The sequence below is a fragment of the Schistocerca piceifrons genome, chromosome 2 (assembly GCF_021461385.2).
Source record: "Schistocerca piceifrons isolate TAMUIC-IGC-003096 chromosome 2, iqSchPice1.1, whole genome shotgun sequence".
Classification (NCBI taxonomy): Eukaryota; Metazoa; Arthropoda; class Insecta; order Orthoptera; family Acrididae; genus Schistocerca; species Schistocerca piceifrons.
This window is the reverse complement of record NC_060139.1, coordinates 293,168,487-293,184,715: the sequence shown is the minus strand read 5'-3', so window position 1 is coordinate 293,184,715 and position 16,229 is coordinate 293,168,487. Positions and strand designations below refer to the sequence as shown.

The 16,229-nt window shown below is 40.9% G+C and overlaps 1 protein-coding gene across 6 annotated transcripts in view; it reads right to left on the bottom strand.

Annotated features, from left to right (window-relative positions):
- Nucleotides 1-16,229, bottom strand: part of LOC124776905 (ATP-dependent DNA helicase Q1-like) — a 126,288-nt gene that overhangs the window by 99,563 nt on the left and 10,496 nt on the right. For 5 of the 6 annotated variants that reach the window (XM_047252109.1, XM_047252106.1, XM_047252107.1 and 2 more), the window contains exon 2: nucleotides 1,385-1,503. The exons of the other annotated variant lie outside the window; for it this stretch is intronic. In XM_047252109.1, the coding sequence (XP_047108065.1) occupies nucleotides 1,385-1,436 (52 nt within the window). In that variant the 5' untranslated portion in view covers nucleotides 1,437-1,503. The remainder of the gene's footprint in view (nucleotides 1-1,384; nucleotides 1,504-16,229) is intronic. 6 annotated transcript variants of the gene reach the window in all.

Genomic DNA, 16,229 nt, shown 5'->3' with positions numbered 1-16,229 from the left:
CCCCTTGTCACCAAATATTATCCTGGCCTCGAATACATCAACAAATTACTCCACCAGGGATATGACTTTCTCAAGTCAACCCCTGAAATGAGATCATCCCTTGACAAAATTCTCCCCACACCACACAGAGTTGCCTTTCACCGCCCCCTAACCTCCGTAACATCCTTGTTAAACCCTACAATATTCCCAGACTACCTTCTCTACCCCTGTAACCAAACCCGCTGCAAAACCTGCCCCATGCATCCCCCGACAACCACCTACTCCAGCCCCGCTACTGGTAAAACATACACAATTCAAGGCAGGGCCACGTGTGAAACTACACATGTCATTTATCAGCTGACATGCCTGCACTGCACAGCCTTTTACATCGGTATGACAACAACTAAACTGGCTGAGCGCATGAACGGACACAGATGAACTGTCCGCCTAGGAGATGTCCAATACCCAGTAGCGGAGCATGCCTCCAGCATAATTCTAGGGACCTAGGAACCTGCTACACCGTATGTGCCATTTGGCTTTTCCCACCCAACACCAGTCCCTCTGAACTGTGGAGATGGGAACTTGCACTCCAACATATCCTTTCATCACGCCATCCCCCAGGACTGAACCTATGTTAAACAACCTCACTCCCATTTACTCTTCAGTCTTCTCCTATTTCCCTTTCCTCTTTAGCCATTCACGCATCTATTCATCCTACATAGTTGTGTTTATCTTTATACTGTATACCTCTTTACTTCTGTATGCATCCTCTTTGGTTTGAAGCTGGCACAGTACTTACAGTAGAATTTCTTTGGCTTCCCTCTGACAACCATGCCTCCATCCTTGCTACCCTCCCTGTTTTCCTTTCCCTGTTGCTTCATAACCTGGGTTGTGAGTAACTGAATCCACTTTCCCTTCTTCCCTTTCTTTCCCCTCTCTCCTCCCTGATGAACGAACATTTGTTCCGAAAGCTAGGAACGTAAATTTTCGGTTCTGTTTTTTGTGTATCTATCGGCTGTACTGAGCTGAGGTAAGTACTGGCCAGCCCCTCTATCTCTTTGTCAGTATTAGACTACATTGTAAAATAGAAATGTTTCACTGAGGTAAGTCATTTCTTTCTATTCCACTTAGAGAACTATTTAAACTACCCTCGTAATCTGACTGTTCTTCCCACTAACCGTAGTTAAACTATAATCTGGGTTATTTCAAAATTACTAAAATGTGAAATGAGATTATCTAGTAGTAACACTCCCAAAATTTAACGGTTTGATACATTTCTAATAAGTCTTGGTTAAAAGGTAAGTAAAATAAAAAAATTCAGAATGATGAGAGAGGTAACAATAATGACATTAGAAATGAACAAATTAGTCAGTGTGGAAGGTGTTTGTTTATAACTCAAACTCACCTTCATAGCTATCTTCTTTGTTTGGATTACTAGATGACGAATGAGAAGCCATCTCCTCTTTTTAGCTTCTATGCTGTTACATGAATGTCTTGCTCAGGATTATCAATGTCTTTAGTCACCTGGAGTTGTAAATAGAAAATATGTCAAAGGGTTATGAATGAAAGCCAAATTTACATAAAATTCCTAACACACATACTATTCTTACAATAAATCACAGCCAGTCACACAGATGTTAAGTACATATCAGTGAAGTTTGTGCTCCTCACAGCATAACTGATACCACAGAAATAGAAAATACCATGAGTGAAAACCAAGTAAAATTTTGTGTAGGCAGCAGCCCTCAATTCACTGGTAGGATACTAGTAAAGTGCTAAAATGCTGAAAAAATTGAACTGGCAGATACTTGAAGATAGATGCAAACTATCCTTTGAAATCCTGATTACAAAATTGGATGAAACAGTTCTAAGTGATGAATCAGACATACGGAATAAGTTCACAGATATGTGAGTGGCTCGAAGACTTATTAAATAATAGAACACAGTATGCCCTCGACGGCGAGTGCTCATCAGAGACAAAGGTATAGCCAGGAATGCCCCAGGGAAGGGTGATGGGGCTTTTGTTGTTCTCGATTTACATAAATGATTTGGCAAATAGGGTGGGCAACATTTGGATGTGGACACCATCCGGTCCTGGGGCGGAAGAGCATGAAGAAGAGAGTGTGTGTTGGAGTCCCCGCATTGAGAAAACAATATTATAGCTTTCACTATTTTGACAGGAGAAAGCAGGAGGTCGCACTTCCACAGCATGTTTCTTTGGGAGAAAGGCTGGTGGGTAATTTGAAGAGCTCGCATTTGAAGAGCAGCATGTTTCTTTGGGAGAAAGGCTGGTGGGTAATTTGAAGAGCTCGAAATCTCAGCAAAGTGTTGACCCAATGAGTTAGAAATTGCGACGGGGTCCACTAAGGTATCATGCGTGACAGTGAGCCCAGAGATTGGGGGGAACTAGGCGCACCAGATAACCGTCGAATTTGACTCCAAACTTCAGAGGAGGGAGTGAGGGTGTTAAAAGAGCTAGTAAAGAAGTCCCAGCCTCCCTTTTTGCTACCGCGGATGACGCGACGGCATTGTGCACGTAACTGCTTATGTCGGATACAGTTGGCCAAGGTAGGATGATGGCAGAAAATGCGAAGAGCATGTCGCCGCTCACGTATTGCATCATGACACGCCTTGTTCAACCAAGGAACTGGGGGGCACTGGGGCAAATCTGAGGTGCGAGGTATTGAACGTTCCGTGGCTGTAAGAATAACTTCTGTAATATGAGTGACGTGATCATCGACGCTAGGAAAGTGACGGTCATAGAATGTTGCTAGAGACGAAAAAAGTGTCCAATTAGCTTGGGCAAACTTCCAGCATCTCGGGCGCATAGATGGCAGTTGTTGCTACAATCGAAGGACACATGAAAAATGGTCACTCGAGTGTGTATCAGCAAGAGCAAACCATTCAAAGTGCCGAGCTAGCTGAACAGTACCGACCGAAAGGTCCAAATGAGAGAAATGTGTCATGGAGGCAGACAAAAATGTAGGGTCCCCAGTGTTGAGACAAACAAGATCCACTTGGTGGAAGACATCAATCAATGAGGAGCCTCACGGACAAGGACGTGGAGATCCCCAGCAAATAAGGGGGCGGGAGCTGACCAAGGAGATGAAGGAGATCAACTCTTGCCATCGGTGTGGAGGATGGAATATATACAGTACAATGCGGTAGGATCATAAGAGGATCGACAATTCATCCCAATTGGCTCTAATGCTGTGGATATTCCAATGGATAATGGACATAGGGTGGACAGAAAGGGAAGAATCTTACCACGGTTGCTCTCAACTCAACGACTGCTAAGAGCTGGCAGCCGACAGCATGGAACGGCATTCAGCCGAAGGCAGAAGATCCTGATCCATAGGTTGTTCAGGAGCAGCTCCTGCCACCAGCAATAGGCCGGTTGATCGGCCGCCAGCAGTGCGCTTTGGCGACACGGAAGACGGCCGAGGGCGGTTACCGCCAGGTGGCACTGTAGATGAGACACGCCGTGGAAGAGGAGAGGAACTGGGTTTCTTATGAGCCTTCTTGGAAATAGGACGTTGTGATGAGGGAGGAATCGATGGTTGTGTAAGGCGGGGTACGTAAAAAATCTTCGCGAGTAGGCTCTTTTTTGGAAGTCCGGGTTTCTGATTTTGGGGCTTGTGATTTAGCAGAAGCCAATGAAGGGTGAGCCATAGAGTGAGCAGGTGATAGTGGGGAGGTTGAATGAGCAATCTTTGCACTGACCGATCTGACGACCGTGGCACTAAAGGTGAGATCACAAGTCGGTGTGGCTGTCTCCTTAGTAGGCTGAGGAGATGCAAGAACAGTGCTATATTTACCTGCGGGAGGCACAGTGGGCTTTCGACTGGCGAATAACTTTCGATCAGCAAATGTCAACACCTTTTCCTTCATTCTGATTTCCTGAATGAGCCATTCATCTTTAAAAATGGGGCAAACTCTAGAGGAAGCAGAGTGGTCACCCATACAGTTGATGCAATGAGGGATGGAGGTGGACAAGCACCCTCATGGGCATCCTTGCCACATGTAACGCATCTGGCTGGATTGGAACACGACTGGCTGGTATGATTGAACCGCTGACACCGATAGCAACGCGTAGGGTTGGGGATGTAAGGGCGAACTAAAATTATCTCATAGCCGACTCTTATGTTCGATGGAAGTTGAACTCTGTCAAATGTCAAGAAGATAGTACGGGTTGGAACCGGGTCCTTAGCAACCCTTTTCATGACTCGAACAGCTGTTACACCGTGGTCAGACAGGTAGTTTTGAATTTCCTTGTCAGAAAATCCGTCAAGGGAGCATGTATAAACTACCCTGCGTGATGAATTTAAAGTGTGGTGCGCTTCCACTCGGACAAGGAACGTGTGTAGCAGTGAAGTTCGCAGCAATTTTTGAGCCCGGAGGGCACTGACTGCTTCTAACAACAAGGTGCCATTTTGTAATCGGGAACAAGACTTTACAGGACCTGCAATTGCATCGACACCTTTCTTAATAATGAAAGAGTAGACTGTGGAGAAGTCTTGACCTTCGTCCGACCAAGAAACAACAAGTAACTGTGGCACTAGTAGAAGAATTATCCATGGCTGAGACTGATTTAACTTTCGCTTGTGAGCAGACATAGTAGATCATGAGGAAACCATTGCGGAAGTATCCCCCATGATTACCGGCGTCTCCGATGGCACGCTCCTTCCTTGTGGGGGCCCGGACAGAGGAACCAATCGGCACTTTCGGAAGGTACTAGCTCGGGTGATCACCCCTCCTTGGGCCTGGCCGTTACCAGAGGGTACGTACGTGTCCTACCTGTCTATCCGGGGTGGGGAATTACGCGTTACCCCGTCACCAGCTACACGTGGGAATGCGTGGGTCAGCCTTCAGACACGCACAGGGGGGAAATAAGAGAAAGGGATGTACAAAGAAAAGGAGAGGAAAGAAGAGAGGTCTCAAACGCTCAGCGGAGAAGAGGGTAGAGAAAAGAAGCAAGGAAAAGAGAAGGACAGAGACTTTCCAGCAGAGAAAGTGAAGATGAGAGACTGTCTTACAGTTACAAGCATCCATCTCCGGATGTAGGCACAAAACATACTCCCAAAGGGGGAGAAGGGGAAGGGAAGAGGCGGAGGTGAGGGGGGTAGGTAGGATGGGGGATGGGGAAGGATGTGGAAAAGGTAGGTATGCAGCCCGGACAGGAAAGAGGGCCGCACTAGCTCAGGGTCCCGTGCTCGCCACAAACATATCCACAAAAGATCTGTGGACCCCCTGGGGGAGTAATGGTGGAATACCAGATTTCTTAATCAGAGGTTTACAAGAGTCTCTACACTTGCACCCAAATAAGATTCTCATGGCCCTTTTCTGTAGTTTAAAAGTGCTATTAGCAGTTTTAGAGTTTCCCCAGAAAGTGATCCCATATCTAATAGGAGAATGAAAGTAAGCATGATATACGTTCATTACTGTTTTCTCACTACAGCATAATTTTGGTGAGCAAAGAAGGTAACATGTTTTTCTCAGTACTGCATATGTTTATTCCATTTTCTACAACTACACCTACATTTATACTCCGTACGCCACTCAATGGTGTGTGGCGGAAGGCACTTTACATGCCACTGTCATCACCTCCCTTTCCTGTTCCAGTCGCGTATGGTTCCCGGGAAGAACGACAGCTGGAAAGCCTCCGTGCGCACTCAAATCTCTCTAATTTTACATTCGTGATCTCCTCGGGAGGTATAAGTAGGGGGAAGCAATATATTCGATCCCTCATCCAGAAACACACCCTCTCGAAACCGGGACAGCAAGCTACACCGCAATGCAGAGTGCCTCTCTTGCAGATTCTACCACTTGAGTTTGCTAAACATCTCCGTAACACTATCACACTTACCAAATAACCCTGTGACGAAACGTGCCACTCTTCTTTGGATCTCCTCTCTCCCCTCTGTCAACCCAATCTGGTACGGATCCCACACTGATGAGCAATACTCAAGTATAGGTCGAACAAGTGTTTTGTAAGCCACCTCCTTTGTTGACGGACTACATTTTCTAAGGACTCTGCCAATGAATCTCAACCTCGCACCCATCTTACGGACAATTAATTTTATATGATCATTCCACTTCAAATCAATCCATACGCATACTCCCAGATATTTTACAGAAGTAACTGCTACCATTGTTTGTTCCGCTATCATATAATCATACAATAAAGGATGCTTCTTTCTATTATTCACAATACATTACATTTGTCTATGTTAAGGGTCAGTTGCCACTCCCTGCACGAAGTGCCTATCCGCTGCAGATCTTCCTGCATTTCACTGCAATTTTCTAATGATGCTGTAGTATACAGAGAAGTTGCAGCATCCGCGAAAAACCGCATGGAACTTCCGACATTATCTACTAGGTCATTTACATATATTGTGAAAAGCAATGGTCTCATAACACTCCCCTGTGGCACGCCAGAGGTTACTTTAACATCTGTAGACGTCTCTCCATTGAGAACAACATGGTGTGTTCTGTTCGCTAAAAACTCTTCAATCCAGCCACACAGCTGGTCTGATATTCCATAGGCAATTACTTTGTTTATGAGGCGACAGTGCGGAACTGTATCGAACGCCTTCCAGAAGTCAAGGAAAATAGCACTACCTGGGAGCCCGTATATAATATTTTCTGGGTCTCATGAACAAATAAAGCGAGTTGTGTCTCACACAATCACTGTTTCCGGAATCCATGTTGATTCCTACAGAGTAGATTCTGGGTTTCCAGAAATGACATGATACACGAGCAAAAAACATGTTCTAAGATTCTACAACAGATTGATGTCAAGAGATATAGGCCTTTAGTTTTGCGCCTCTGCTCGACAACCCTTCTTGAAAACTGGAACTACCTGTGCTCTTTTCCAATCACTTGGAACCTTCCGTTCCTCTAGAGACTTGCCGTACACGGCTGTTAGAAAGGGGGCAAGTTCTTTCGGGTACTCTGTGTAGAATCGAATTGGTATCCCGCCAGGTCCAGTGGACTTTCCTCTGTTGAGTGATTTCAGTCGTTTTTCTATTCCTTGGACACTTATTTCGATGTCAGCCATTTTTTCATTCGTGCGAGGATTTAGAGAAGGAACTGCAGTGCAGTCTTCCTCTGTGAAACAGCTATGGAAAAGGGTGTTTAGTATTTCAGCTTTACGAGTGTCATCCTCTGTTTCAATGCCATTATCATCCCAGAGTGTCTGAATATGCTGTTTTGATCCACTTACTGATTTAATGTAAGACCAGAACTTCCTAGGATTTTCTGTCAAGTCGGTACATAGAATTTTACTTTCGAATTCACTGAACACTTCACGCATAGTCCTTCTTACGTTAACTTTGACATCGTTTAGCTACTGTTTGGCTGAGAGGTTTTGGCTGCATTTAAATTTGCAGTGAAGCTCTCTCTGCTTTCGCAGTAGATTCCTAACTTTATTGTTGGACCATGGTGGGTTTTTCACGTCCCTCACAGTTTTACTCGGCACATACCTGTCTAAAACGCATTTTACAATTGCCTTCAACTTTTTCCATAAACACACAACATTGTCAGTGTCGGAACAGATATTTTTGTTTTGATCTGTTAGGTAGTCTGAAATCTGCCTCCTTGCTCTTGCTAAACAGATAAATCTTCCTCCCTTTTTTTATATTCATATTTACTTCCATATTCAGGGATGCTGCAACGGCCTTATGATCACCGATTCCCTGTTCTGCGCTTACAGAGTCGAAAAGTTTGGGTCTGTTTGTTATCAGTAGGTCCAAGATGTTATCTCCACAAGTCGGTTCTCTGTTTAATTGCTCGAGGTAATTTTCAGATAGTGCACTCAGTATAATGTCACTTGATGCTCTGTCCCTACCACCCGTCCTAAACATCTGAGTGTCCCAGTCTATATCTGGTAAATTGAAATCTCCACCTAAGACTATAACATGCTGAGGAAATTTATGTAAAAAGTATTCCAGATTTTCTCTCAGTTGTTCTGCCACTAATGCTGCTGAGTCAGGAGGTCAGTAAAAGGAGCCAATCATTAACCTAGCCCGGGTGTTGAGTATAACGTTCACCCATAACAATTCACAGGAACTATCCACTTCTATTTCACTACAGGATAAACTACCACTAACAGCGACAAACACGCCACCACCAGTTGCATGCAATCTATCCTTTCTAAACACCATCTGTGTCTTTGTAAAAATTTCGGCAGAATTTATATCTGGCTTCAGCCAGCTTTCTGTACCTTTAACGATTTCAGCTTCGGTGCTTTCTATCAACGCTTGAAGTTCCGGTAGTTTACCAATGCAGCTTCGACAGTTTACAATTGGTCCCTGCATGTCCTGACTTTGCCCTGCACCCTTTGAGGCCGTTGCCCTTTCTGTACTTGCCCGAGGCCATCTATCCTAAAAAACCGCCCAGCCCACACTACACAACCCCTGCTACCCTTCTAGCCACCTGCTGTGTGCAGTGGACTCTTGACCTATCTAGCGAAACCCGAAACCCCACCACCCTATGGCGCAAGTCAAGGAATCTGCAGCCCACACAGTCGCAGAACCGTCTCAGCCTCTGATTCAGACCCTCCACTTGGCTCTGTACCAAAGGTCCGCAGTCAGTCCTGTCGACGATGCTGCAGATGGTGAGCTCTGCTTTCATCCCGCTAGCGAGACTGGCAGTCTTCTCCAAATCAGATAGCCGCCGGAAGCCAGAGAGGATTTCCTCCGATCCATAGCGACACACGTCATTGGTGACGACATGAGCAACCACCTGCAGATGGGTGCACCCTGTACCCTTCATGGCTTCTGGAAGGACCCTTTCCACATCTGGAATGACTCCCCCCGATATGCACACGGAGTGCACATTGGTTTTCTTCCCCTCCCTTGCAGCCATATCCCTAAGGGTCCCCATTACGCGCCTGACAATGGAGCTCCCAACTACCAGTAAGCCCACCCTCTGCGACCGCCCGGATCTTGCAGACTGAGGGGCAACCTTTGGAACAGGACAAGCAGCCATGTCCGGCCAATAATCAGCCACTCTGCAGCGAAAGTCATAAGAATTTGGTTTCAATACTGTTACCAACAAGTTCACCATTGATAGAGACTGATGGGATGAACATGTCCTTGTTAGGAGCATTGTGGAATTTTAGTGAAATGTTTTTTTAACGTTTATTACAAGCTGATTATTCTACGCCCAGCTGCTAAGTTGTTTTGTGACCGTGTTTACTAACTGCTGTAACTTTTCGTTGCTGTTCCTTTTAGTAGAATTGTTGTGTCATCTGCAAATATGATTGTTTTATGTGCATCAACAGTTAAGCTCGGATCATTTATGTACAGAAGGGGTCCCATTACTGATCCTTGGGGTACACCACATTTAATTTTTTTTATAGTCAGGTAAGTGTTCAGGTACAGTTTTTAGTTTGATATGTGTGTGCTTGATGCACACTGTCTGCTTTCGATTAGTCTGAAAGGAACTGATTCAGTTGTCGGACAGACCTCAAATACTGTATCTTTCAAGCTTTCATAGCAGAATTTTATGATCCACCATGTCAAAAGCTTTTTGACAGTTCAATTAGTGCTATTGATTCCAGTTTTTTGTCCATCAGGTTTAGGATGGAACTGATGCACTCGTAAATAGCAGTTGTTGTTGACCTCTTATTTCTAAATCCATGTTGTTCTTTACATACAATGTAGTTTTTATTTAAAAATTTCATAACTTTCTCATACGTAATTTTTTCTTATCTTGCACTCTTATTTAATATTGTTGCAGGTACACCATCAATGCCTACAGGGTTGGAATTTTTCAGTCCTTTCATTGCTTTAACTACTTCATCTTGTGAAACAGAACTTATGTACATTGATCCTCTACATGCACTTATTTTATATTCATTTGCCCGGGTGCTCTTATGTAAGTTCGATTGTAACATATTATCAGCAACACCTGTGAAAGGTGTCTGTCACTTTTTTATTTTTTGTGATGGTGTTATATTTTTGCAAGGTTGTCTACATTCTCCAGATTCTTTTTTATAACACTCCAGATAGCCTTTGATTTATTAGCCGAATTATAAATGAATTCATCATTATGTATTATTTTTGCTGCTTTTATTACTTTTCTTAATATCTAGGAATATTTTTTTATATATTTTATAGTACGCTCATACTTCAAGTGAGGAACTTTTTGAGTTACATATTTCATGAAGCAGTCTTTTCTTCTAGCATGAAATTCTTATTCCCCTTGTGATCCAGCTGTTTTTTCTAGAGTTCCCCTTATGGTTACAGTTTTCAGTGGGAATGCAATTTGATAGAAATGGGTTAATGTATCAGTGACGGTGTTGAATTTTTCATTTACATTATTCATTTTGTACACTTCTGACCATTTTTCTTTCTGTAATAAGGTGTTGAAGTTGTTTACATTATCCTGATTATAACTTCTACACGAGGTACTTAAAGACATCTTGTTAATAATACTGCCTATTACTTTTGTGCTTAATATTTGAGCAAGATGGTCACTAAAATCTGCATTGAAAATTTTTAATGAAGTGGTGTGTAAAGACTTCTTGACTAGAAATTGATCTAGAGCAGTTTGGCAAGTTTCTGTTACTCGGGTAGCCACTTTTACTTCAGCCTTTAAATTGTAGGTTGTTGTGAGGTTCAAAAAGGTCTCTCTATTTCCGCTATTTGTGAGGAAATCAATATTGAAGTCACTACAGATTATCAACTCATAATCCTTTTTATTTACTTTATTTAGCAATGACTCCATTTTGTTTCAGAAGAGTTCAAAATTTCCAGGTGGTGATCGGTAAACTGTGGCAATAACCAGGTTGAACTAAATAATTTTTATAGTTGCAATTTCATAATCCTTTTCGACATTTGTTCTAGTTAAGTCAGGTAGGGTAATAAAATCTACATTTTCATTTGTGTAAATTGCCACCCCACCCTGATTGCCAGTTTTCCTGCAGTAGTAAGAAGCCAAAACAAATTTGTTTATTTTCATATTCTGGCAATGTCACAAATTTCCAGCCAACGGGTTGCAAATAGAATTTAAAATTCTTTAATTAGTTTTCAACACCAACTAGGGGCGCCTTCTTCAGAAGAAACTGTTACCTTATTTGTGGTTAAAAGGAAATTTGAGAGGCATTGCTCTAGTCAAAACATTAAGACCACAATTAAAACATTTTCCACCTGAATACATAACAGGTATAGTCAAAACTTTAAAACAATATATAAATATGCCACTAAGGGCACTACAGTGATACAGGACACAAGTGACTCACGAGGAGACATAGTTATGGAAACATACCATGCAATAATATGTGCACTAAACAGTAAAATAAGTAACATAAACACACGAATAAATAGCCATACATAGTTTTATTCAAAACTTTGCATTAATTAATTTTTAATATCTTCTTTTGTGGTCATTCGATTTATTTTCTGAGCAACATGACACATAATTCATCATTCTTAACACTTCAGCTTTTATATTGATGTGACCTAATATCTCACAATGCCAGCAATGATTTACACATTTTGATGCACTCTAACAATAATGCTCTCTCGTCTTGTTTTGAACTCATTTTCCACACAACAACAATCTCCTCTGTCTATGTAACACCAAGGGACTGTCAAGGATATCATCAACACTGCACACACAGTCAGCACAATATTTCCAGGGTCCACAACATACTTTCAAAGTTTTTGATGTTGTGAACGTTATTGCGCAACCTCTCAATCTCACTCCTAGTTGGTCAATATTACTGTGCATCCAAGAAATACTGCCAATATTATTGACCATCTACGGAGCACTTAAGAATACATATAATAGGCAGAGACTAAATACAAATTAACTCACTGCCAACAAACACAACAAATACTTTGTTCGCCAAATCCCAACACCCCACCCTGAACAAATATTTTTATGTGCTCACAATAATATAGAACGCTACACCATCTCAAAGCACTACGCATGGAACTTTATGCATTTAAACCACACAAGTTTACCAATTTTTGGAATTTGTCTTTACGGATTGGCTTGGCCAATAAATCAAAGCATTTCCTTTGTACACAAATATTTCATAGTAATATCATTCTGTTTTTGGTGGTACCTAATAAGATGTTGCCTAATATCAATGTGCTTGGAGCTCCCACTTGTTATTTCAATCTGAGATAACATGATTAGCTCTCATTTCCTTTCAATGCACTTTGGTCGGTTCAGTAATCACATGCGGCTCAGATTCACCTTTCAGAGTTCTTAACCGTAACACTCCTCGTAAGGTGAGAGACAATCAGACTCTTTGTTTCTCACAAGACCAGAATATTACTCCTCCCATCTACTTGAAACAGCTACTTGTAACAGAAATTTGTTATGCAGTTCATTCCGCCCATCTGCATCAATAAGACATTCCAGTTTCCTGCCTTACAATACCTTAATCTGTAATCTACTGTTCCATTTAAATATTTAACTGCAACCCAATGTACAATTCTATAGTCTCTGCAAAATTTGTTCACAGTGTTCGTTGCTAAGGCAATATCTGGCACGGAAATTTGAGCTAAATGTACAGGACTTTCCACTGCTTCCAAATAAGGTACTTCCTTTTCATACATTTCACCTTCTTTACTATCAGCTGTACACTCTGTTCTATAGATGAGGATAGATGAGGTTCCAAGTCGTCACCAGGCACATAAAAAAAGACTGAGAACATTGGAAGCTTTCACTAACAGTGAACAGGTGTGTGTGTGTGTGTGTGTGTGTGTGTGTGTGTGTGTGTGTGTGTGTGTGTGTGTGTGTGTGTGTGTGTGTGTGTGTGTTTGTGTTTGTGTGTCCGCATGTCAGTCAATCACAGTCAAAAGAAGGATGCTCAAAGCTAGCAGCATTCTCTGTCTTTGTTCATGTAACTGTTGATGACACAGCACCTCAACTATGTGGCAAGCCGTTACCTTCCTTTTCTATAGCTTTCTTCCAGTTATTTGCATTCGGTCTGGCCACAGCTTCCTCAGCTGTAAGATGTTTATTGTTGGATGTTTGAGCAGCCATGTACATGTACAGAACTTTGCTTTTGGAGTTTACTGGATCTCATCATCCATTTCATCTTAAATAAACATATATATAACTGCTCTTGAACAACTTATTCAAGTCTTTTAGTTTCTAACTTTGCCTTTGCATGCTCTTGTGCATCATATTCAGGATTAATATCTTCACATACTTTTTCGCCCTTTGTTTCATTTTAAGCACATCTAAAAATATTACATCTCTGCTAGTTATTATTTTCTTCTTTTTAGCATTTGTAAGTCTGTAACATATGGAATCTTCACAGTGACCAATAAAATATACTTTTGAGATTTAGGGTTGCATTTTCTTCCAAGTCATTTGAGAACTTGGATCATGGTGTTGCATCTAAAAATTCTTAGATGATCTAGATGAATTTTGTTTCCAGTACAAATATCATGTGGAATCTTGTTTAGTACAGTTTCAGAAGGTAATCTATTATTTAGATACACTGCAGTTGATGCTGCTTCTGCCTAATAACGTAGTTTGATGTCTGATTTCAAATTCACTCAGTTGTTGCCTAAGCTGTTTGTCGACAAATTGGGTACCATTGTCTGATCTGAGAATTTTTATCTTCTTACCAGTATCTCTTTTAACCATAGCGTGAAAACTGTCAAATATTTCACTCACTTTGTCCTTGTTTCTAAGGAAATAAAAATGGGTATATCTTGAAAAATCATCAAAAAGTTAAGGAAATAACTACTGCCTCCTATAAATTCCTTTTCCACAGGCCCACTTCTATGAGTATCAGCTGTAAAAGCTCAATAAATCTACTTTTACTTGTTTTGAATGGTAATCTGGCTAGCTTTCCTTGTATTCAAATTTCATAAGTTACTTTTATCCTTGTTGCCATACCTTTTCGCAAGGCAATACCTTTCCAATTAAGATAGCCAAGTCTTTGATTTCACAAAAAACCTTTTGCAGGATATACTGGATAACAATTTCCAACTTGAAGAGCATCTAATTTATAAATACTGCTTTCTTTATTTACTGTGGCTATTACAAAGCCACTCTGATCAATTATTTCTGCACAATTTAAATAAAAAAATAATTTACTGTCCTTAATATTTCACTCACTGAAAGCAAGTTTCTAGCAGCATTCTTCATTCTTCACACAATGTACATTATGTGCTGTAATATCTTGCAGTCTGGATTTTAGAGAATGCCATTTAAACATTCACTCGCCTTATTTCACAAGCATTAAATAACAAAACTGCACTGGTTGGTATTTACTGTGACCTATCTAAGGCATTTTACTGTGTGACTCACAATATTCTCCTGGATAAACTGAGGTGTTATAGGACTGACGGTATAGTCAACCATTGATAATGTCATATGTAGCCAAAAGGCTGCAGAAAGTGTTACTTACTAATTCAACCAATGTAGTTAGGGAACATTATTCTGACTAGAGAGAATTCATGTATGGGGTTTCCCAGGGTTCAAACTTAAGACTTCTTACTGTTCCTCATATATATACTGATTTCAGTAAAATGCAACACACAGAAATAGTTCTTTTTGTGGATCACACTAGTATTGCAATCAATCCAAGTATACATACAGCAAGAGAAACAGTGATAAACTATTTTTTTTAAGTGTAATTGACTGGTTTTCTGCGAATGGGCTAACTCCCAATTTTAAGAGCCACAATGTATTCAGTTTTGCACACCTAGAGGTACCACATCAATGATAAGTGTAACATGTGATGAGGATATACTAAATAGAGTGAAAACTTCAGAAATTTTAGGTGTCCATACTGATGAGAATATAAACTGGGAAAAAAGAGTGTGTGTGTGTGTGTGTGTGTGTGTGTGTGTGTTCGCACTCCTCATTACTTATGTGATCTACCCATCTGATGTTCAGTATTCTTCAGTAGCACCACATTTCAAAACCTTCTATCCTCCTCTTGTCGAAACTGTTTATCGTCCATGTTTCACTTCCATACATGACTACACTCAATACAAATACTTTGAGAAAAGGCTTCTTAACACTTAAGGGAAGTTGGAACACCCTATCCCGACAATATTAAATTTAGTGACTTAGCTTCCCTATATTTCAGGAACCACTGTAGCCATTGACATGGAACTTTTACATGGCATTAAACTGCATGTTCTGAGTCTACTGAACTACAAATAATTGCATTTCAGTCACTGCTTTCAGAAATACGGTTTTTTAATTACACAGTTAAAATTTTGTGTACTTTTTTGTACGTTATCCTAAATAATTTTAATTATACATAACATTATGTTGTTCTTTTAATGTAGTAGCCTCAGGATATGTATGTTAATATATGCTTATTTTTTTATTTTTAGTCACTCAGAAGCACCCTGCACTGTAAGGTATAGCATCCTCTCGATCTTTTTCCAAGCTTTTTCTTCTTTTCTTGATTCTGGACTCCTTAGTGGCCAGCTGTGATGCATACTCTTCTTTATCAATATGAACCTGTCCATCTGTTCAATTTCTCTGATGCAGTTTGCTGTTTGCCATCATTAAAAGCAATAACAGCATCAGTAATGCCCCACTTAAGTGTCTTCATTCCAACAAAAACATTTACTGGTAAGTAAGTCCATATAAGATAACTGAATGACTCACTGGGATTTTGAGTCTGACTATGCAGACGCTTCTTCAGTAATTCAGGATTTGCCAGTCTCTGTAAATAGGTTTTATGATATCCATGACTGCTGCTAGGATGAAATGTTTATGGCTGTAGGAACTGTTTGAGTACTGGGCATTGCAGTAATTGCACCATGACTCAGGTCCAGGAGGGCAAAGGTGGTGTACTGGTCTTTCATCAGTTGACAGTCCATGGAAGAAGGTAGCCCATACTGCCTGCTTCATTTTCAACAAATCCTCAGTATTATTTCTAATGGCTATCCCATAATATTGCTGTAGTTTATCAATCATTCTGTCTGCCAGCCTGCCTCTTATGGTTTTACCATCAGAATGTTTCTTGTCTCTCAAACTTCGTTTCAATTTCCTCAACCTCGTCCCCATCATCTTCTGGACATGACCACCACTGTTAACCTTTGTAACACAGCAATCCACAGCCTACTATACAAAAAATTACTGATTTTTATTAGATCTTTAAGTAACGCACATAAAATTTTTTAACATTTTCAACCAGTGTAGATTATATTTTAAAAAAATAAAATGAACTACTTCCCATGTGAGTTTATAAGTGATATATACATATCATTTTATTTGGAAAATTGCAAATTTTATAATGAGATAAA